This window comes from Pelecanus crispus, chromosome 6 (assembly GCF_030463565.1).
Source record: "Pelecanus crispus isolate bPelCri1 chromosome 6, bPelCri1.pri, whole genome shotgun sequence".
Taxonomy (NCBI): Eukaryota; Metazoa; Chordata; class Aves; order Pelecaniformes; family Pelecanidae; genus Pelecanus; species Pelecanus crispus.
The window spans coordinates 32925565-32949952 of NC_134648.1; the positions used below are offsets into that span (position 1 = coordinate 32925565).

At 38.7% G+C, this 24388-nt stretch overlaps 1 protein-coding gene across 1 annotated transcript in view; it reads right to left on the reverse strand.

Annotated features, from left to right (window-relative positions):
* Positions 1-24388, reverse strand: part of UBR1 (ubiquitin protein ligase E3 component n-recognin 1) — a 77887-nt gene that overhangs the window by 50029 nt on the left and 3470 nt on the right. The window contains exons 2-5 of the mRNA XM_075713030.1: positions 15399-15655; positions 12609-12687; positions 10318-10428; positions 4572-4702 (exon numbers count right to left, since the gene is read on the reverse strand). Coding sequence (XP_075569145.1) covers positions 4572-4702; positions 10318-10428; positions 12609-12687; positions 15399-15655 — 578 coding nt within the window. The remainder of the gene's footprint in view (positions 1-4571; positions 4703-10317; positions 10429-12608; positions 12688-15398; positions 15656-24388) is intronic.

Sequence of the window (24388 nt, forward strand, 5' to 3'; positions counted from 1 at the left end):
TTATTCCATTATTATTTCCTCTGTCTGCTGTTTTATGATCCCGTTTGTCTTTTTAAAGTGACACACAACAGTCTCCATTTTCATAGAATCATAGAATAATTTGGGTTGGAAGGGACCTTTAGAGGTCATCTAGCCCAACCCCCCTGCACCGAGCAGGGACAGCTTTAACTCCATCAGGTTCTCAGAGCCCCATCCAACCTGACCTTGAATGTTGCCAGGGATGGGGCCTCCACTGCCTCTCTGGGCAACCTGTTCCAGTGCTTCACCACCCTCATTGTGAAAAATGTCTTCCTTACATCTAGTCTAAATCCACCCTCTGAGTTTAAAACCATTACCCCTTGTCCTATCAAAACAGGCCCTACTAAAAAGTTTGTCCGCGTCTTCCTTATAGGCCCCCTTTAAATACTGAAAGGCTGCAATAAGGTCTTCCCGCAGCCTTCTCTTCTCCAGGCTGAACAACCCCAACTCTCTCAGCCTGGCCTCATAGGAGAGGTGCTCCAGCCCTCGGATCATTTTGGTGGCCCTCCTCTGGACCACTCCAACAGGTCCATGTGTTTCCTGTGCTGAGGGCTCCAGAGCTGGACACGGGACTCCAGGTGGGGTCTCGCCAGAGCAGAGCAGAGGGGCAGAATCACCTCCCTCGACCTGCTGGCCACGCTTCTTTGGATGCAGCCCAGGATTCAGTTGGCCTTCTCAGCTGCAAGAGCACATTGTTGGCTCATGTCCAGCTTTTTGGCCACCAGTACCCCCAAGTCCTTCTTGGCAGGGCTGCTCTCAATCCCTTCATCCCCCAGCCTGTATCGATACCACCACCCTCTGGATGTGACCATCCAACCAATTCCTCATTCACCAAACAGTCCACCCATGAAATCCAGATCTCTCCAAATTAGAGAAGTATGTTGTAGGGCATCGTGTCAAAGGCCTTACAGAAGTCCAGATAGACAACATCTGTAGCTCTTCCCTTGTCCACTGGTGTAGTCACTCCATCACAGAAGGTCACTAGGTTTGTCAGGCAGGACTTGCCCTTGGTAAAGCCATGCTGGCTGTCTCAAATCACCTCCCTGTCTTCTGTGTGCTTTAGCATAGCTTCTAGGAGGGTCTATTCCATGATCTTCCCAGGCACAGAGGTGAGGCTGACAGGTCAGTAGTTCCCAGGGTACTCCTTTCTACCTTTTTAAAAACGGGTGTGATGTTTCCCTTTTTTCCAGTCACCAGGGACTTCACCTGACTGCCATGACTTTTCAAATATCATGGAGAGTGGCTTGGCAACTATGTCAGCCAATTCCCTCAGGACTCTGGGATGCATCTCATCAGATCCCATAGACTTATGTTCAGGTTCCTCAGGTGATCACAAATCTGATCTCTTACAGTGGGAGGGACTTTGCTCCCCCAGTCCCCATCTTGCAGTCCATCCACTCAAGAGGTGTGGGAAAAGAGATTGCCAGTGAAGACTGAGGCAAAAAAGTTGTTGAGTACCTCAGTCCTCTCTTCACCTGTTGTTACCAGTTTGCCAGTCTTGCTCACTGGATGGGTATACTTTCTTTGACCTTCCTTTTCTGGCTGACATACCTGTAGAAATCCTTCTTATTATTCTTGGCATTCCTTGCCAAGTTCAGCTCAAGCCATGCCTTGTGCCTTCCTGACCCCATCCCTACACAACTGGGCAGCATCTCTATACTCCTCCCAGGATACCTGTCCCTACTTTTCACTCCCTGTGCATTTCCTTCTTGCCCTTTAGTTTGACCAGCAGGTCTCAACTCATCCATGCCCATCTCTTGCCTTCCTTTCATGATTCCTTATACCTGGGAATTGAGAGCTCTTACACTCTGGAAAGTGTCCTTAAAAATCTGCCAGCCCTGTTCTGCTCCCTTGTCCCTGAGGGCAGTTTCCCAGGGGGTCCTACTGACTAACTTCTTGAAGAGCTGGAAGTTTGCTTTTCTAAAATTCAGGGTCCTGACCTTAATCTTCGCCTAACCCATATTGCTTAGGACTGCAAACTCCACCAGTGCATGATCACTGCAGTCCAGGCTGCCTCCAATCTTGATGTCACGGATTAGCTCACTTGTGTTGGTGACGAACAGGTCCAGTATCTCATCCCCTCTGGTAGGGCTGTCTATTACCTAGCTTAAGAAGTTATCCTCAATGCATTCCAGGAGTCTCCTGGATTGCCTATAGCTCGCCATGCTACTTTTCCAGCAGATGTCAGGGTGGTTGAAGTTCCCCAGCAGAACAAAAGCCTGTGAGCGCAATGCCTCCTGTAGCTGGAGTAAGAAGGGCTTCATCCATAGGCTCCCCTTGATCTGGACAGCCCATAGTGGACACCAACCACAAGGATCCCTTTGTTGCCTTGGTCTCTGATTCTTACCCATAAGCTTTCAACCTGCTCGTGGCTATTCTTCAGAGACAGCTCTTCATACTCTACCCACTTCTTGATGTGGAGGGCAACACTTCCACCCCTCCTTCCTCACGTGTCCTTTCTCAATGGCCTGTAGCCATCGATAGCCACACTCCAGTCATGGGGTTCATGCCATCAAGTTTCAGTAATGACAACTAGGTCGTAGCTTTCTAGCAGCACACTGGCTTCCAACTCCTCCTGTTTGTTGTCCATGCTGCATGCACTAGTGTAGAGGCACTTCAGCTGGGCTGTTGGTCATGTCACCTTCTTAGAGGAACACCCCTTAATTCCTTTGAGGTATTTCACTGGTGTTTCCCTGTTGGCTCCTATTACCTCAGGAGCCCCTGGCTCACCTCCGTAAGACTTCAGGTGTGCTGCAGTGTAGCCAGCACATCTCAGAGCAACAGACTGAGGGCCGTCGCTAGCACCCTGTCCCTCTAACCTTGGTATGACCACAGCTTGTCACAGGCAAGCCTGATGATACTCCCCTCTCCTTTCAAGTCTAGTTTAAAGCTCTGTCAGCAAGCCCCACTAGCTCCTAAGCAAAGACCCTCTTTCCCCCTTTGAGAAAGGTGAATTCCACCTGACGCCAGCAAGCCTGATGCTGTGTAGGCCATCCCACTATCAAAAAACCTAAAATTGTGGCAGTGACACCAACCACGGAGCCATGTATTAATAGACTGGGCCCATCTGTTTCTTCCAATGTCGCTGCCTGCAACTGGAAGGAGAGAGGAAAAAATAACCTGTGCTCCAGATTCCCTTACCAACCGTCCCACGGCCCTGAAGTCTCTTTTGATCGTCCTTGGACTACACATTGTGGCTTCATCACCACCCACATTGAAGAGCAGTAATGGGTAACAGTCTGAGGGCCATACCAGGCTAGGAAGTTTCCTAGTGATGTCCTTAACCCGGGCCCCAGGGAGGCAGCAGGCTTCCTTAAGAGGAGGGTCTGTCCAGCATATTGGACCCTCTGTTCTCCTCAGAAGGGAGTTGCCTACAACTATAACCCACCTTTTCTTCCTTGTGGAGGTGGTTGTGATACAGGGGGTAGGTCTTTCTGACCTTGGCAACACCTCTGGTGTAGATGGGACCATCATCCACATCATCCATTGACTGGCCTTCCACATCCACGGCCTCACACCTATCGTACAGAGGCACCTAGGAAGGCAAGGTGGGCAAGGAGGGAGTTCACCTGCCACCCCAAGTGTGGACTTGCCTCCATTTACTCCTTTCCTTTAAGCTACTACCTTCAGCCTGATGGGGGAAGGATACAGGATCCCCTTGATCTTGGGTTTTTTCTGGTAGCTGTTCCTGTTTCTGTCTTAGGGAGGGCAGAGCATGCTTCCACCAGTCTATCTCTTTCTCAGACTCCCTGATGCTCCTTAACCTTTCTACTTCTTGTAGCTCTGCCACTAGGCTGAGCAGATCGTCCACCTCGTCACACCTTACACAGCTGTTCTGACTACTGTCATCTGTCACCAGTGAAAGGCTCTGGCACTCTCTGCAGCCTGAGACCTGGGTGACTACATATTTTTGCAGGGTACCATCTATCTGGGTTGCCATATCCATTCTGGCAAGTGCAGAGGACATAGCTTTCTGCCACGTAGATACCATAGCTAAGCTCCTTCTGAGAGGGTGATGACCACCAATTGAACTTCACCTCTTGAGCTGGTAGGGTGACTACACCCTTCCTGCGCACCCCATCATGCAAACTGCCATGCCACACTCTGTTTGTCCACTCTGTTGGCAGCGCTCCTGGTCACTAGTGCTCCCCAGACTACTTCTTATGGTGTGGGGGTGGTCATGGTTGCTCTGGCAACACCCAAGCCTCATCAGCATCTCCCACAAGAGCTGCCGGCTCCTGGCAGGGCTCTCTGCTGCCCTGGTGTTTCCCTGCCTCAGGAAAAGCCCCTGTGCACCAAGATCTGCCAGTCTGCTGTGGATCAAGCTGGAGCTCCAGAGCAGCTCCCCTCGGCAACTGATGGAGCGCAGTCACACACTACTTTTCCCATGAAGTATCAAAAGCTTTTCTCTGTATAACTGTAGGTCAAAAACGTTACAGTGCTGCTTACAGAATTTTGGCACTAATATGTTTGCATGAGTGTAAGAATACCGCAGGCAAAATTATTATCAAAGTTGCTAATGCCTTGAAGAGAAAGTTGGAAATACTCCCTACCTAATTGTGAGCTCCGGAGGCAGTTCCTTCTCTTCTTCCCATATAAGCATATCTACAATGTATTTTATCACAGAGGGAAACAACTTCCTAGAGTGATCCATAATTTCTTCATTCAACTGACATTCAGAATTCTGTAAAACAGGAGATAATATTAAAATCAAAAAAAAATTAAAAAAAAATTAAAAAAGGGTTGGTAGCATACCTTATTACTATATTTGTTTCAGGATTTTTAGCCTTTTCATGATTTTCAAGCAAATTAATCTCACCTAATTTCTTCTCTTCAAAATTATTTCATCCCAAGGGCTCTCAGTAGTATTCCAACAGTTTCACCTTTTTTTTTTTTTAAGCGCATCCAGTTTTTATCTAGGAATAGACTAAAAAAGGCCTCACCAAATGTGTTAGGAAGCTTTTTTTTTTTTAAACTTAAGTTTAAAAAAAAGCTGGCTAACAGCTTTCTGTACACCTGAAGATATTAAAAGTTTGCAGTCCAGAACAAAATTCTTCCCCTGTATTGCTTGCTCTTCTGTGCGGGTATTCTGTCAAACATTTATGACACTCCTTGAACAGAATCATCCAAGGAAGCCTAACTATTCTTTTCAGATATCACATCCCAGATCTAGCAATCATTCAAAATATCTCTGCGAACTGACATACTTCCCATCCACCCAGATAAACCTCATTAAGTTAATTGTCTACATCATCTAACATCATTAATCCTTTCCATAAGCATTTAAGCAGGAGAAAAATTAAGGTTATAAGCAAAGAAAATCATTACCAAATCTGCACTTAAGAATGAAGCAATCAATATTCAGGTGCAAGACATAGATACATTGTAATGACATTGTGTGAAAAGAGGGTTTTAATCCAAAGACCCTGATAACCTTTTCCACATACCACCTTCCCTTCAGCACATTCATATGTAAATGGTATATAATGTTGTTATTAATGCTAATGCAACCAAATACAGTAATTTCATATACAAATGACACAGAAACAGCAGCTGATATTTTCTAGAGTATTTGCACAAGGATCACCCAAATTGCCTACAAAATCTGAATATGTCTGTTTTTGCCAGAGTGAGAAAAGATGAGAAACAAAGATGCTTTCCAAGAATAAAGCTTTTCACATGTGACTTTTAATCCCAAAGTACTAAGGGCACTCACCTCTACAATACACAATCTGACATATGTTCAATACAGAAGAACAGAAAGAGTGATGTGTTTAATATAGCTAATAATCATGGTTTTGAAAAATTCTTAAATCAACTATAGTCACATTTAGCCATTTATGAAGCAGATTGCTTTAAAAAAAAAAAAGGTAAGATCACATTGTGTCCATATGATAGAAAAGCTAAATATGTAGCGGAAGAGAAGTAAAAATGCGTTAACATGACCAATTGCTTCCAAAGCTCTGAACAACAGTTTTCTGACCTGACAAGCATTAGAAGAATAATTCGGAGTCAAACATACAATCTAAAATGTCTGCCAATGAAATCATGGTCTATAAATATCACTCTGTATACATACTTAATTTTGGATAAGCCCATGGTAGATCTCGATAATTAAGAATGTAAATGTCTTGGGCAATGATTTTTTTCCCCAGACTGAAAAGCTACCATCACAAAGTTTGGAGCAGAATGAAAAAAAATATAGTGCTAAGAATAATCTAATTGAACTGAGTTGTAAATATACTAATTTTTTTCCCCAGTATTTCTTAAGAGTTTGGCTTTTTTTTAAGCATTAATGTATGTTAAGTGAAATAATAGAGCTGGAGGAAAATGCAGAGCTGTGCATAGAAATACGCCAAACAAGAACCTTGTAGTAAGGCATGCTGCTCTCCTTCAGTCTGTAGAAGAAATCAAAGGAAACCACATCAAAGAGTTTACAAACTATTAAAAGTGGGGATTGCACTCATACAAATACTGAGAAGTTAAATGATGCAATGCCACTTCCAGTGCTATCCACAGTCACAGTAAAACAAAATTGAAATACATCTAATGTAAATTGAAAGGGTAAAAATAAAATTGCTCCAGAACTATGCCCAAAAATGTGTAGTAGTTTAAGCTTCAGGTAAAGCTTCAAAAAACAAAACTGTGGAAGAATGAACAAAGTATGTTCAGATATCAAAGTTTAAAAATAATTAACAATTTTTTTTCTTTTTTTTTTTTTTTTTAAACAAATGTGCCTGGGAAGTATTTTTGTATTATCTCAGACATGAATTCTTAAACGTATCTGGTTTTAAGGATAGATTTAGGCAAAAAGGCTTTTATATTTCTGGCATAGTGAAGACATTAGTTTGGAATCAATAGGGAACAGATGACGCCTAAAAGCCTGGACTGGGGATTCTAAAATGAAGGATTGCTTTTCTGAGGCCCATATTACATACATACCAACAAGTTTTGTAAATTTCTCCTCATTGTAAAACTTTTTTGTTTTAAACTAAGATTTAATTAGGGCTTTTGTAAGGATACTGTATTTTACTAATGCTCACCTCATTATCTCAGAAACGCTAAAAACTCTGGTGCTTATCTTTAATGTTGTAGATTGAAACCTGTCCTCTACTAAGGGCTCATTTTTAAAAGGAGGTCATTCTGTAGATCAAACTCTAAACTTACTCTACCTTTTAAAAATAGCAGCCAGTTCCTAAGTACATTTTTACCATGTTCTGCATAGCAGACAAACATACTGCAAACATATCCCTCCTCTTATTTGCTCCTACCTGATCAGAGTAAGTTTATAAACACCCTAGCTTGATATATCCTCTGCACTTAGAGTAATTAAAGGGATACTGGTCAGGATCATGCAGAAAAGAGTGCTTTTTGTTTGACAAGCATGTGATAAACTTCTATACTATCAGAAAACATGCTGGAAAAGAAATATGCAAGATGTCTGTTCCAAATGTGCTTTGCAACTCATTTCTTTTAATAAGCACTATATGCTGAGAAAATTCCTACATTACGAATGTCCTTGATTCTCAAAAGAGAGAGCTAACTATGAGGTAATCCAAACATCCACGAGCCTCTTCATCGTTAAAAATCCCCTACAGACAAGTCTTTTATTAAAAAAGGAAGATGGTCATGCAGTGCTATCTACCAAATAGTTACATGTAGTATATATTAAAATACTGATGCATTTCATTATTGTAGTGGTTGTACTTCTGTCCTTTTACTAGAGAGTCTACATATACTGACTGCATAATAACTACATATATTGACAACAAAGAACTAATGATAGTATGTAACTTCCTGCTTCTTCAAATTCAAATAATTGCCTAATTATGTTTTCTATCATTCACGACTCTCAAGTAGCACTCATTGTAGGAGTATGTTCCAGTTTACTTGACAGCAGTTGTAACGTAGCTTTGGACTTGGACAACTCCATGACAGAAGTGATGATCAAACACATTCACTGAGTGGAAGAGAAATACCACTTGAAGAAGCATGGGAGGTTCCCTGTCTCCTTATTACCACAGGTATGATTATAGTTCTGAAAGTTTAAAACCAAGAGATACTGTGTTAGCTGCTGTCATTATTGATATGATCTACCCTTTAACCTCATTGCCATTGGATACAAATGGCCTGAAGAATATTCTGAGCAGGTTATCTTCACTCAAACAGAAATAAAATGCTGTGGACTCTGAATGCATGCAATTTCCTCTCAAGCTTTGTTTGAATAGTTTGAAAAAAAGCCCACAAAATTTGGATAGTGTGATTTTAACAAGAGTGAAACAGCCTTTTGGTAAAATTGATAAAGGTTTTGGCATTTTTCCTAACATTTGAGTTTTTTATTATTTTATTGTTACAAAAAAGCTGTTCTAAGGAAAGGGAGGCAAGAAGCAGAATATGCTGTCACAGATGCAAATACCAGATCTATGAGATCAAAATCTATACCTTGCAGAGAAATAGGTTCCTCAGCAGGAAGTAAACATTTCATAAACCATTTTAGGGACTCTGACCACAGTTGTTGGAACCAAAAAATACTACTATTCTCAAAAGTAAAGTGCTGAAACAACTGTTAGAAGATCTTGTACAGAGACCTAAATTTTAAAGCTGGGAGATACAATCTATTTTGTTTAGAATCTTTGTTAAAGCTCTTCATGTGCCTCATAGGCCCACGTTCATCCATGTATCTGTGTGGGGGTTTTTTTGTGAGCCATCACAGGTGAAATCCATAATATATGCTAGCTACTGTCTGTGAGACAAACTGGTCACCTGAGGCATAAGTAATATCACTTATCTAGGAGCAATGGAGATGCTTTGGCTGGAAACACTTAATTTTCAAGTGGAAGAACACTTAATCCTCAACTGAGACCTGAACATTTTGTCTTAAAGACCATTGCTAAAGTCTCTTTGTGATATGTTAAGGACCTCTCAGCAATCAGCTAGAAATCTGATACTGAGCATCTTGCAACAAGTCTTCTGTAGTATCCAAAGGTGGTTTTGAACCTGGTAGACACGAGTCCTCTACGTTCCCCATACATCTTTATCAACAGTATCAGGAATCTAACATTGCAAAAAAGAATCCTATTTTCCTTCAAAACACAAGGATGAAAATTAATACTTCCCAAAGAGGCTCTGTGCTAGTTTCTTACTCTGGGAACACCTCTAGAACGTGCTGGAAAGAGTATTAAACACATGTAGTAATGGTGACAACAGTAAAATTAACCATACCGTAGCTATTTTTGGGTATTCTAACATTGGGGAAACAATTTGGCTCTTTTGATTACAGGTTTTCATAAGTAATATGTAGGTATCAGCCATACATATATCAGACGGCACAGTACTGATGGATAAGTACTGCACAGCAGAACAGACTTTACTGACATAGAAGCAGGTGAACATTACAGTGACAAGCTCCAAGTGGTAATCAGATGACCCCTTCTTGGAGCTTCAACTATTTTTGTCTCTGAAATCCATTAAGATGCATGATTTTTTGAAGGATGAACAAGTGAAGGAAAACTTTGTCTCATTTTTCTGTAAGACCAGTGCTCTTTATTCCTTTTCCATTTGATTTCTTGCCAGATCATAAAGAACAGTACTTTTGCAACAGCCAGGAGGAATTAGGTGTCTATTTGCTAATGCTATGGGCTTTTTTGTCCTGATTATCTCAGAACGTAGGACTCTGAAAAAAACAATTTTACCTGAAGCAACTGATTTGCCTACATTCTCTTTGAGAACTACTTACCAGATGGCACATTTTTTCATTAATATGCTGCTTTATGATGTACAATAAGCATGGGATAATCTCTAGCATAAGAGATTAGTTTTAAAGCATAGGGACTTACTTTAGTCATAGTGACAGATCACACACCAGAAGTAACTGACCAAAAAAAAAATTGCTCAGTAATGCAGTAATGTGGAAAACAGAAATTATTAAAATCAAATACATATCTAAACTTCTACTAACCACTGGAAAACCAACTATTTGTAAATAAGAACCTATTAATACACATAGCAAAGAAAAGAGCAAGAGACTACCATTTTAATTCCAAATCAAAGACAGAAATGCACAAGACAGGTAGATGGAACTGTTCTATTGTTCTTGCCTTCTGTCTGGAGACAAAGGATGTCCAATATTATACATTTGACCCCAACAAACACCTTGACCAAGGAAATCCTGATTCAACTCGACTGGACCTGCTACATGAATTATACAGTATACATACTTTCATATACAGGAATAAGCACATTTTTTTAAGAAGGCAGTATTTACAATATTTATTCTTTCACTTTAAGCAATATTCTTACTTCTTTTGCAGAACCTGATGCTCCAGGCTCATGTTTAGTACACAGCGGTCCAGCCTTCCATGCCTCTGTATCCCCACAGTCACAAAATCCGCCTCCAGTGGAGCTATGCATCTGTAAAAACCATGTATTTCAGTCATAAAATATGCACATAAAAAGCAAGAGAAAAATAGCAATATGCATTATTTAAGTCAAACATAAGTATAAATACCTACTTACAAAATACAAGAGTCACTGCATAACCAATGGACTTACCACTTTTTTTTTTTTTTTTTAGCTAAAAAGAGACTTATCAGACAAGCAGGAGAGGAAAAATGTAAAGTCTTTGAGAAAAAAAATGAAGGAGGAAATACAGTTGCTGCTGCAAAGAAGTATGCAAGTCTTAAACAAATTTAACTAGAAAGTAGGTGAAAAAGCCTATGACTGATGAGTAAGCACTTGATAAATGGCAAAATAATAATTTCTGGTTTTATTAGCAAAATTATAGCAAAGGTGCTCAATGCCTTCTTTACAAATTACTTGGCAAAGTTTGAAAATATTCTCAACAAGAATGGGTGTGTATTAAACAGACATTTAGTAGTACCTTCACTTCTAACCAAAGTTAAGATATAATCAGCATCTTAATACATCCTTGCAACTTTAACTTTCTTGCAACATTACACTTTCAGAAAAGTACAAATTCTGACCCTTCATTTTGGCAAAAAGTTCAGACAAAACTCAGGCAAAAATAATTATCCTTAGATTACTCTAAATCCCCAATCCTAAAGTAATTATAAAAACACTAAGTGACCCAATAAAAAGACATTCAAAAACTTGTTATTTACTTGAAACATTTTAAAATAACCTGATCTAATTAGACGTGCTTCAAGCAGGAGGTTGGACTAGGTGACCTCCTTAGGTCCCTTCCAACTTAAATTATTCTATGAATCTATAAAAAGCATGTGTATTCTTTAGATTGCATCTTTAAAATGGAAATGCAGCCAATCTGCTCCCATCTGACTACCTATTTCCATGGTTGATGTTTTGCCTGAAGAAGTTACTGAAAAACAGGGAAAAGACAACAGCTTCTCAGCCCAGCTGTGATTCCAAATTGCTCTGTAATCATTACTGTCTATTTTCGCTGATTTTCATCTTACCTCTCTGTAAACTGCGTGTGTGCGCATGCGTGTCTATATGTAAGTTATATTTGCATTATCCAAGTAGGTTTGTACGTCTTTGAATCAATATTTACAATACATTTTCAGATCAGTATACAAAGACTCATACAGAGAGGCAGAACAATGTATTTTAGTTGCAGTTAATTTTGAGATTGCTAGGATCTTCTTCCAAACTCATTGAAAACATACCCACTTAAAGGGGATTTGTGATAATGCAAGACAAATCTCTTCAATGGATATCATGTCAATGAATAGAAGGAATAGCTGCAAGAAAAATCTAGCCCACTTTTTGGTTGTGAAAGATAATTAAATTGAATACATAATGTTTCTGTACATTTTCTTGCCTCCTGCAGCAGAGTTAGACCAGCTTTAAAAATAACACTTAATACATTGTTTCCCATTTTTGCTTCCAAGGCTGTTGAAATTAGAGTTCTCAGTGAAGAGGGCAAGCAAAGAAGAGGGCCTGGGAAGGAAACAGTAGATGATAGTTTAGGCAGCGAGTTAGCTAAGAGTTATTTAAGAGATCCTTCTTTAATTAAAGCATGGGAATCTCTCAAAGATAACATAGATTTGGCTCAAAGAGAATCAAAAGGATATCAGAAGGAGATCATCCAGTTCTAGAACAATCTCCTCAATAAAAAAGTTGATGCTTCACATCTGTTTTAACTTTATCATAGTCCACACTAAGCACAAAGTAGTTTATGCAAATCAAATGGAGGAACGGAGTAGAAATGTAGAGACTGCATCGGTGACATCAAGTGCTGAAATAACAGCCCTTGTATATGAACACTCATTCTAAATTTCCAAACAGTACTGACTGGGACTCAGGACAGGACTGTCATTTTCAGTCACAGCTTTTTGCTCTGACATACACTTCTGTGATATTGCCAAAGAGAATAACAATGTATGCATTCATAAACACTCACTTACCCTTTGGTTCTTGAATTAGAAAGTTACTGTTCTTAAAACGGGCTTTATGTAGTTAGAAACATGGGAGAGAGATAATTAACTAATTAGTAAATCCCAGATTTTTTTTTTTAAATAAAAATTACTAATGGTTTATATGCAGTTTATTATATCCTCAAAAAATCTTCTCTAAAGCAACATGTACAATTTCTTAATAAAAGATTTTTCTACCTTGTACCGGTGGTTCTTGTGAATGCTATTCTGGAAGCAGTCCATACAGAGTACACAAGTTGGATCAACTGCACAGTCTCTGCAACAAAAATGGTAACTGGAAAACCTTCTAAAACAAACACATGGAATTTTCATGCACAAAAGAAAATACTGCTCTGAAAAAACCTGACATTGACAACAGATTCAAATCATTAAAACATTGGCTACTCCACATCACAGAAAGAAGACAAAAGCCAATCTTGTTAGGCTTGAACCATGTACTTGAACCTGTTATATCAGATTCTATCAGAAATATGCTTGATTTCAATTTTCAAAACTTGTTGCTAACTTATTTCTGGTTTTGCTAAGAATAAGCAGCTATTAAAAACCATGATGACTGAAGTAATCTTTATTATTGTTTCTAACAACTGTAGCCAGTTTGCTAATGAAACTTTTGCTACACTTCTGCTAGGTTATGTTTCCAACTTTGTCATGGTTTACCCCAGTTGGCAACTAAGCACCACACAGCTGCTTGCCCACGCTCCCCGCTCCAGTGGGATGGGGGAGAGAATTGGGAAAAGAAAAAGTAAAACCCGTGGGTTGAGATAAAGACAGTTTAATACGACAGCAGAGGAAGAGAAAGTAATAATAATAATAAAAGAATATACAAAACAAGTGATACACAATGCAATTGCCCACCACCTGCTGACTGATGCCCAGCCCGTCCCCGAGCAGCGATTGCTGCCCCCCCCGGCCAAGTCACCCCAGTTTATATACTGAGCATGACATCACATGGTATGGAATAGCCCTTTGGGCAGTTTGGATCAGCTGTCCTGGCTATGCTCCCTCCCAGCTTCTTGTGCACCTGGCAGAGCAGGGGAAGCTGAAAAAGTCCTTGACTAGTGTAAGCATTACTTAGCAGCAACTAAAACATCAGTGTGTTATCAACATTATTCTCATATTAAATCCAAAACACAGCACTATACCAGCTACTAGGAAGAAAACTTACTCTATCCCAGCTGAAACAAGAACAAACTTTTAAAACAGTTAACAGTTAAAATCTAAAGATTTACAAAATAAGCCAAAGAATATATACTTGGAAACTTAATTTCAGCAGTTTCAGTCATGCACTCAAATACCTGCAAATCCAGAAGTACACTCATTGGCAATCTAATTCCATTTTCTTCTATGCTCCACATACATATGCTTTGTTATATTGCCTTTTTTCCCTAAAACATGGTCACCCTTTTTTCTTTAAATGCTGTTTCATTCTATACAAAATGTGGATGGCAGATGTTTAATGACAACATAACAAGTTTTTTGTTTTACACCATTGTTCAACATCAGCATCATTTTCACCACTGATCAATATCATCATTCAAGCCTCCTTCACAATACAACTAAAACAGTATCATAATTCTGATTACAGAATGAATTTCCTTTCAAACCTTTAGCTGATAATCATCATTACAATAATTTAATACTTCACTGACATTCATTTATTACCATGAATCTACTGCAAGGTGAGTTAAAAGAAAGAAAAATGAATCCAGAAGTGCCTACTAGATTTGAATGCCCAATTCAAGACATTTAAATTCTAGTATTTCAGAGTATCTATTATTTTTAGAAGCCTAAAGGAAACGTGTATTTAGCTTCAGTTGGATTAGTAAACACAGTATTTTGTATAAATACTACCACATTTTTGTAAGACAGGAACTCAAAAAAATAATAAAGAGAGACCACCTCTGAGAAATACAGCTTTGCCTTTTTGCCTCCTATCATACAAGAACTCTGCAGAGGTAGGAACAGAATTATTCCTGTTACAGCAGCACTAAACTGCCTTGACCATCCTTTTCCTTCGTACAGTCTAATGTTGCATTCACTATACAATTTCTAGCAAACACGTAAGGACTTCTTCAAAGACCTTTCTCCTTTCATACACAACACAAACTTATTCCTAGAAAAAGATTAAGAGTATGTGATTGATTAAAACCTTACAGTGTAATCCATAAACATAAAGTTTACAGAGAGCTTTCATTCTGACATTTCCCAAATTGTAAGGGCTGGATTTTTTTAGCCATAATAATATTCTTCATCCTTAACAATATTCTTTTGGTATTTCTGATGAAATTGTCTAGGCTTTTAAAGTAAACTGAAAACTGTAATAAACTATGACAATAGCATCATACTAATGCTAATGAATTGCCAACACAGTTGCAGTCTTTGTAACCACCACAAAGACCTCTGGCTTTTTAATATTAATATATTATTATTCATACTATTCATTTTAATTAATATATTTTATATGAATTAATAAAATAAATTATACCAAATCAATAGGCTGCCATCTTTAATACACTCCAAGATGAGAAAGAAGGTGAAAAAATGACCATTAGTCACACAGCTATCGCATAAGCAAAGGATTGGTGATGCTCAGAAATGCTAGATTCTGTTTCAGACTTTGAATGGTTGAGTACTGTACAGTGCACAGATTTTTATGCCTGTTCTCCCTCAATTCAGGTATAGGCCCCATATTCATACCCCATCATCCAATCTTTTTAACCAATGGCTTTCAATACCTTTAGTATCCTTTCCATTTACTTCCCCATTTCTCTGCCAGAGCCTGCTTTTCATATGCAATTTTCCTCACTCTAAAGTGGTTTGAAATGTGAAGCAAATGCCACTGTCAGTTAAGAAAAGACCTACCATGACACAAGTAATGACTAGTTAGCAGCGCAACCGGTTTTATTAAACCACTTTGCTGCATTATCTCACATGGGAGCATTCATGATGACATACCTTCATTCTTACCTGCAAGAGTATGTTGTCTCCCCTCCTTTGAACACCTTCCCACAGAGCTGGGAGGTTCCACTCTGTTGTAGTTTCTCCAGGAACGTATCTGGGTATTCCCCAAACAAATAATGTTCCAGGGGGTGTAATATTGCTTCCTGGACCATTTTTTCTTGTTTCTCCAGCAAGGGGTCCATTTCAGCTGAGTAAATATTTGGCACACGTTTTGCCAAGAACCATAAAAACTCAGCTTGGCAGTCGAATCTTTCATCACACAACTGCAAGAAAAGTACACCCATAGATAAACATAAATTAATAAATAAATACAAAGAAAATAGGATTATGCATTTCCACTGTGAATCCAGAATTCTCTTCCACATCAGAAGTCAGTTCTGTGAGCAATAAAACCAAGAAACCATTGTTTCCCAAGAATTTCTCTGCTATTTCTCTTTCTGTACCCACCACAGTCACCTCTGTTCCCTTGAAGTCTTCTACTAAAACACTCTGAGGCAAGAGCTGGCAAGTGCTATGCTACTGTAGAACAACCCATGCACTAATTAATTTTCAACTACATGCTTGCCAATAGGCCAGCCAATACACAAATCTTGATGTCTGTTCAGCTGCTGACAAATGGAAAGAGCAGCAGCTGGTTTCCCAGTCTTAGCTGGGAAATAAGTTTGGGATTCATTCCTTAGCCTGCTTATAGTCACAAAACGTGCAGCAACTTAATGGTCTTTGAAATTGTTAGCCTTCAGTAAAATCTTGTTGAAACAGGTCATCAGGGTTCAATAGTTACTGAGGTAGAAAGAAGCCCAACTGATTATATAAGCTCAATGTCCTTGGGAAACCAGACTAAAATGCAATTTCATATTTATAAGACAATTAATAAAAGTACTTGTGTTTTGACTTGAGGTTCTTAGTTTTCTTAAATTAAATTCCTAATTTTACTTGCAACTACTCTAGTTCTCTGAACACTTCTCTCCAATTGTTCTATTTCTGTCCTTCAAGTCTGAACATTCTTTCTTACACATTATTCCCATTATTTAGAAATACCTTTTCTTTTTCCTCGTTGGAAATCAGGTAACAAGTTTACCCACCAAGGCTCCTAAAGACAACCTCCTTTCATACATAACCTTGATTTATGCCCAAAAATTTATTTTTGAAAGAAAAAAAATACATATGTAGCTTCACAAATAGCTCTAGAGGGAACCTCCTCTAGGTCAGCAAGCAGAAAGTGAGCAAAGCAACCACCAAGGAGTTCAGATTGAGAGAAGGCTCAAAGAAGTACACTATTCAACCTTTTTAAAGGATGACAATGCACAACATCTTATGCGAAAGGCAAAAAATCCTGATTTCTGACTTAAAATGAAACCTACATCAACCGAGTCAATGGATTGCCCCTAAAATTGACAGAGATAAGGGATTAAATAATAGATCTATAAGGCTACAGCTCCCTGCTTTACTGCCTAGATTAGAACAGTTCTCCAAAAGAAGAAATTAATCTAGAACACATGCAGTCTGAATTGCTGCAATCCCAGTACTCAAAGCCAGATCTTCAAACATTATGTAGAAATTGCATATTTGTTTTCTGAAAAACTATATGTCTACCTAATGCAGACAAGTACAAAGAAATGTCTACATACAAAATGTAAACAGAAGAAATAGAAATGAGATACCATGTTGAAACAGCCTAGATTAACAATAACATCCATTACCCAAAACTAATCTGTTAAAGATTTGTTCCACATTGTAGTCGCTCTAAACACTTGCTTTATGACTTTAATAAGACACACTACGCTTCTAATATGTTCAGTTTTGGCCTGAGGCTTCTATTGATATTTTGGCCATCAATCTTCCTTAGCATTACCCTTAGGTAGTCCATTATTTCATTTATCACGGTGATCCATGAACTCAAAGTTACAGAGGAAAATGCATGGCAGACACTGATGGAAAAGAGAAGCCATGGATCGCATGGTCAAGCAGGACAGCAAATCTGTCCTCAAATCATCCTGGAATATCCTCATTTTATAAGTGCATGTTGAGCAGTCCAATCAGATTTCTTGAATCACAAAGCATTCAACCTATCCTTAAATATCTGAAAATGAAGAGTCATCCATGAAATGAAGGGAACCACTTATTTAAATTCCAATTCTAACAAAAATTCTAGATCAAGAACAGATTTATTACTTGAGCAGTAAGCACCACTGTGATCACCATATCAGTCATAAAAACTTTAACATACACATGTATGCAATATATATGCATTCTGTATACATATATGTACTCAAGTATATAGGTATGTATTTACTTTCATGTATTCACAGTGCTAAGGAACAAAAGGAAAAGGAAAAAAATTAGCTGACTGCCCTTTTATTTTAATTAAGTTGTTTTTCAGCTACCTAGCAACCATCTTTTTTAATAAAAATTATGCTTACCTGGGGCATAAAGACACCAGATTGTAAAAAGCAACTGAAAATTAAATCCAAATTTATCAAATACTTGCATAACAACATTTTAAAAAAGAAAAAAATATCACACTTAGGTGGGGATTCGCAGAAAGATATTAAATTGTAAAAGGTAACTGAAAACTGAATTCTTTGATCACATAAGTCTATTTTTTGTATGTCTGATTTAAGATGAGCGGAAGTAAATTATTCCTATCATAATTAAACTCCATAATTCAATGTTCCTCCTTAAACACATTTCCTCCTGTAACTTGTTTTTAGTTTTTAACTTACCTATACTGCACTATGGCTTTAGCAAGTTCCCCTCCCAATTTGGTTACTTATTTGTTCAAATGGGGGGTGGGGGCAGGATGTAACACCTTAGCATGCTCTCTTTCCAAAGCACAAGAGAATCCCAGTCTGTAGCTCTTCTATCTTACTAAGTCGTGCTCCCAAGAGACAGTGTAAGTTTAGCTTCTGTGTTGTTGGAACAGAGTACATCATAGCTTCAAGAAATACAGGGCTAAGTTTTCCTGAAAATCTGCCAGAAGTGTAGAATGGGTTCTCACACAGTCTAACTCACAAGCATTTCAAGCATTCCTGTGCAAAGCTTTTAATTCTATTTAAATGTTGTCCAGAGAAGGGAAGACAGGAAGAAGGGAATGTGAGGGAAGAAGGGAAGAGAGGGAACTCTCTCAAGCAGGCTGGCTGCCTTCTGGTAAACACACTAAATTATATCCTCAACCTATACATAACCCAGGAAACATCCATTACATTCACAAGAGAAACAAGAAAATTCTTTTTCTTATTTCTAAAAGCTGCACCAGGCTAAAACTTCAGATCTATCCCATATCCTCTGTGTCTCCTAGGAGGAGTAATTTATTCCTTGCGTCAAAATCTGTTTCGTATACTATATTCAACTGTATAAAATTACACACAAAACTACCAAAAATACAGAAGCTGCCAAATAAAGCACACCCCTAGGTTAAGACTGACTGCCCTATGCTATCTTGGTCCCCTTGTGCACACATACTGAAATTCAGGTTTGAATACTTTAACACTTTGAGTAGTCCCACCTTCCTTCTGCTCACTCACTCCTTTACCTGAGCACATACCTGTCAAGTGCTCAGTTGCTAAAGATATAAAACCATATAAATGAATAAATTGTTAGTTTTTCTTTATTGACCATATACTGACCGGTGAAGAGGAAATAAAACACTGTATCATCATCAACTGAGTTCTAACCATCCTATGCACAGGATGAGCTGGGAGTCTAGAAAAGCCTAAGATCTGTGCAAGACAGCTACAAGCAGGGATGGGGCTTGCACTGCAGCTTTCTGCCCAGCACTGGCACAGGCTGCCCTGAGAGGCTGTGGAGTCACCATCCTTGGACATATTCAAAAGCCAACTGGACATGGTCCTGGGCAACCTGTTCTAGGTGACCCTGCTTGAGCGGGGAGTTTGGACAGGATGATCTCCAGAGGTCCCCTCCAGCCTCAGCCATTCTGTGATTCAAATGCCTTCACCAGGAGAAATCTTCTTTCTTTCTCAATCTCTATTAATCTTCCAATTTCTGCTACAAGTAAGCCCTACAGAAAAATAATTTTCCAAATTTGATTCCAACTGAAGAAAAAATTTGAAATAGTGTACTGAAAGAGACAGAGGTCATGAGATAATGCAATTAAGATAAAAGCATTATCATGTAACTAAAATACTACTATTAGTTGGTTCTCCACAGCCCCCCAGCACTCACACCCTACTCACCAGGGCCCGCAGGCTGTAACAAACAGAGGAACGCCCAGAGGAAGCAGGGCTGAATGCACTCGACTCCAATTGACACTATCCCACTAGAAAATATTTTTCAGCTGCAAACTGAAAATTACTGAATTGGGCAGGGGGGCAACCCCACCTCCACATACATTTGGAGTAAATTAAGGCTTCACCTGAAATTTGAATTCTGAGATTTCTCAGCTTTTAAATATCTGTATTAGCAACCTCAGTAAAGTTCTTTTGATGGGTTTTGGGCTTTTTTTTTTTTTTTTTTAAAAAGTTAGCTGAAGAAACAGCCACACTGTCACATGGACCATATGGACATACACATGGTCCAGAAATAAAACCGCCACAACGACCAGAATGAGCTAAGGGAGTAATCATGGCAGCAGCACACCACCACCTTTCCTATGGAGGGAGCAACATCCACACCATGTCGGTGGGCATTCCTAGGTATTGAAAAACAGGCAAAGGTGACACTAGTGAAGGAACCTGACACTAGTGAAGAGCATGCATGAAAGACACGCATTGTCTCCTATCTCTTCTTTTATACTTTATATCTCTAACCTTCTCTAGCCCCATCCCTTTTCCTCCTTTATTCATGTGTTACTGTCACATTCTCCTTTTTTAAGATGACAATAATTGTCAAACTGTGTGAAAAAGGGAGACAAAGGGAACCAGGAGGAGTTGCAAAGCTACGTTTCTCAAGCATAAGCAGTTTTGTCAAAAGAGCAGCAACCATTTTGTCCAAGACATTTGACTTGTTCTGTGCAACAAAAGCAGTAATCTGTAATCTTTAATGGCTCTTCAGAAGAATATTACTACAGAAGGGGTACCTCACACCACCACTTGAGAACTAATCGTTAAGCGATAACCTCTTATCTTGCATGGAAACATGTCCTCCTCTGTGGGATCACACTACTAGTATTTCTTCCCATGTGTAAGCATACAGAGATCTTCGCGAAAGTAAATCCACCAAACACACAGGTTTTTCCTACATCTAAAAGGGCAGTTTGTAGGCTTTTTCCAAACCCTTTAAATAAGCATCACATCAGAAAAGGTCAGAGGATGAAGAACTGTATTTGCCTACAAATACTGCTATAAAAAGAGCAAAACATCTGTCATCAATATATCCGTATCTAATTTTGTCATTCACAAACACATTCATTTGTGAATACTGCAGATAATAAGAGGAATGAGAGCTAAGTATATAAGGAAAAAGAGAAAAAAAAGTTAACAACAAACTCTCTCTATTCACTTTACACCAACAGTCAAGCATTAAATGAGATTTCTCACCACTACGACAGGATTTCTTTATCATTGCAACAGGTTTATTAGGTACATTAATTCAGTAGCCATTACTTCCATGACAGTTTTTTATTTACATTCTAAGCACAGTTCTGTTTGAATTCTAAAGTCTTCTCAAACTAACAGTTTGCAATAGGCAATACTATAAAAAGCAGCTTTACTTGAAGTGCACTGATGGACACACTGATCTTTCAGTGCAAAAATGACCGCGTAAATTTCAAGATTACATTTTTATATGTATACATTAATGTAGTCAGTGAAAAGAAGGAATATTAATATTTATAACCATTAAATAACAACTTATGAAGGAACAGACACTGCCAGTAGCACAAACTGAAACCTGTACTCGGTCCAATATTCCAGTTTAAAGGAGTAGTAAAAAAGCTTAGTTTGTGCATGACAAACCTGTCAAGCATGAGATGGCAATGCCAGCTGCCTGTCAAAACAGCTGGTAGAAGCAGGATTTTAAAAGTAAATATATAAAATGCTGGGGATGTGCTGATTTCAAGCAGGTGCCATGCAACATAAATACCAACTGCAAAAGGCTGCTTTACTTTAATGCACAGAACAGTGGTTGCTAGCTAAAGAGAGATTAGCAGGATAACAGATCCCAGAAAACTTTTATTCTGATACTGTCTATCGAGCTGAGCAACCATAAAAGACATTTTAAAAGGATAAACACACAGAAGTTCTTTGATAAGTATGCAGAATACTTAAAATTTCTTTAGAAAGCAAACTTCAAAAGATTCTTGAACTAACATTTTCTTGTAAGGTTCTGCTTTTAAATTTTTAGTTCAATTTTTCCTTATGTTTATTCTGGTTTAAAATTACCAGTTTTCTAATGCACTGAAAATAAGATCCAACTGCAGTAAAGAACACCAAGGCATTATTTTCAGAAAAAATAACAAGGAGACAAGGCAATCTATTTCAACCTCAAAGATTTATGTTCCCCAAAGAAGAGGCTTCAAAAATAAGCACTAGAAATTAATTAGCATATTTGTTCTTCCCTGTCTTAAATCAAACCAATTTTTTTACAAGCATTAAGTTCTACTATCTCAGTAAGGGCACGGTTCAGGGAGTTAAAATGGAAGCCTACACCAGTTTTTTGTCACATAAGCACTATGTAGATGTTCATGATGGGTTTCACATTCTCTGACAAAGTATAGCCAGTGTTTTAGTAGAGAATCTAAGCTTTAAAAATGACCATTTAGAACTCAATTATGAAATATCTGTTTTCTGACACGTCAGTCACAGGGCTCCTTTATATAACATAGCTGGGAACCAGCCACGTACCAAACTTTGGTCTACTCTGGATATCAGTAATTATACTGAAAGAAGCAAGTTTGGTTTCAAAAGTTATTCTGTATTGGCACAACATAGGTAACATTCAAGATTGTCTAACGTCCTAACAAAACATCAACTCCAACCTGAAAACACAGAAGAACTGTTTGATCTCTACATTCATTTAAACTGTGGCCCCTAAGCCAAAGCAGGGTGCCAATTAACGTTAAAAGATGCTTTAATGATGCAGGTGTTTGCCCACTGGGAGTAAGACTCGTAACAACAGCGCAGACTACTAAAGCTTTGTCTGCAGTAGAATCTATCTTGATTCCAGTAGTCTCCAACAACTACCCGTTTAGCCGAACCAGAGCACACCAGTGACAACCAGAGAAGCAAAAGTAACCACAAGCACCATCAGCAACAGTTTCAGCTGCTGGACAGCTAAAATTAATGTCATCTTGAGGGTAAACAACGCACAGACCCAGCCTGTTCAATCTCTTTGAAATTGCAGGTCAGATGTCAGTTTTAAATCACACTCATCTCCAAAATCACAAGAGTGCAGCTTCAGCTCACAGAGGTAAGCGCTTGAACACAAACAGGTGCCCAAGGAGACGTCTGAAGTGAAATCATGGCCTGTAATTCTCTCTCTGCCACGCTGTAGATATCTCTATCATACCTCCTACCAACCGGACACTCTAGCCTAAATATGCTACAAAATTAGCAGGATACTACTAAGTAGGTTCAACAGGTAAAACAAAGTAGCCAGAAATTCTAGAAGTAATTCCCAAGTCTTTGAGGCATGCAACCTAAGCACCTTGTTCCAAATTTTTTGGTCAAACCTGCATTAGGTAGATACCAAGGTACAAGTAACACTAGGGAAAACAGTTCAGCATCATATATTAAAGCAAAACAATGTGCAAAATACATATTCTGAAGAAAAAAGAAAAGTTATGCTCCCTAGAAAAATAGCAAAATTATCATCTCTGAAGAGTTATTTGTAGTATTCTGTAAGACTTTAAAATCGAACTTTTTCTTTAAGTTCTGACTATTCATTTGACACATCCTTTTTATTTTGTTTACAGAGAAACAAAGGAAAGACTTTGATTCTTTCCTTGTTTGATCCTTAACATCCATGGCCATGGTCTCCTACCCCTGAAGAAACAGACTATCTATCAAGTTTCTTAGCACCAGACTACACTTCAAAAATTGCAACTACAGTGGATATTTATAAAGAAGTAATTCATTAATTTGGTAGAGTTATGGTGGGGGGGGAGAAAACCACACAACACAAAAAAACTCACTAGGTTTTTGTATTAATTCCTGTGTACTCAAACTTGTCTTACAATCACCCAATTTTCCAATTATCATGAATTTTATGATCCATTGTATATGTAGTCTAATTCTTCAGTGAGTGAATGTGCAATAAAATTCAAGTGAATCTATATATATTCAGCACTCATTCAGCATCTCCCAAATGCTCTCCCTTATACACCAAAACCAAACTGTTTATCCCTAGCTTCTCTACTGTTCTGTGATCTAGAACCCACTTAAACAGTTGCATGCCATCAGGAACATCCACTTGTAGCTACGTTCTCCAGGATCCACATACCTCTCACAGCACTGTAACAGTATTACAGCAGAATTACAGCAACCATTGTCTGTGCTCTTTATGTGGACTTGAGCAAAGATGACAGATACCTTCACAATCGCAGTTCACTCCTGCACTAACAAAAGCCACAAAAATCACCAGGAAGCATAAGTAAACATAAAAGCAGACAAGGAAGGAAAAACCACAGCATTATTCAATGCCGTAACAAAACGAAAGCACTTCAATAGAGTGCTAAATATATAAGGATGCAAAAGCAGGACCTTGGCGATGCTCCAGCTACCTGTTGCAACTTCATGGACTCCACTTCTTGGACACTGATTCAAGTGTACAGTATACACTGTTCTGCCAATACACTCCACTGTTCTAAAAACAGTGGCTTTAACTATAAGCAATTCAGGCCTTATTTACACAAAAGGATATGCTGGTTTACCTAAAGATGACATTTTAAACTAATTCAGCTTAACATAAACTGATGTAAAATTATATGGACATGTCACCTGGTCTAACCAGGTTAATTCGGTTTAAGAGAGGTTAGATATAAAACTGGAAGAAGTCACTGCAACTCCAAAATAAGATGCCTGACTGAGATTTCATTAATC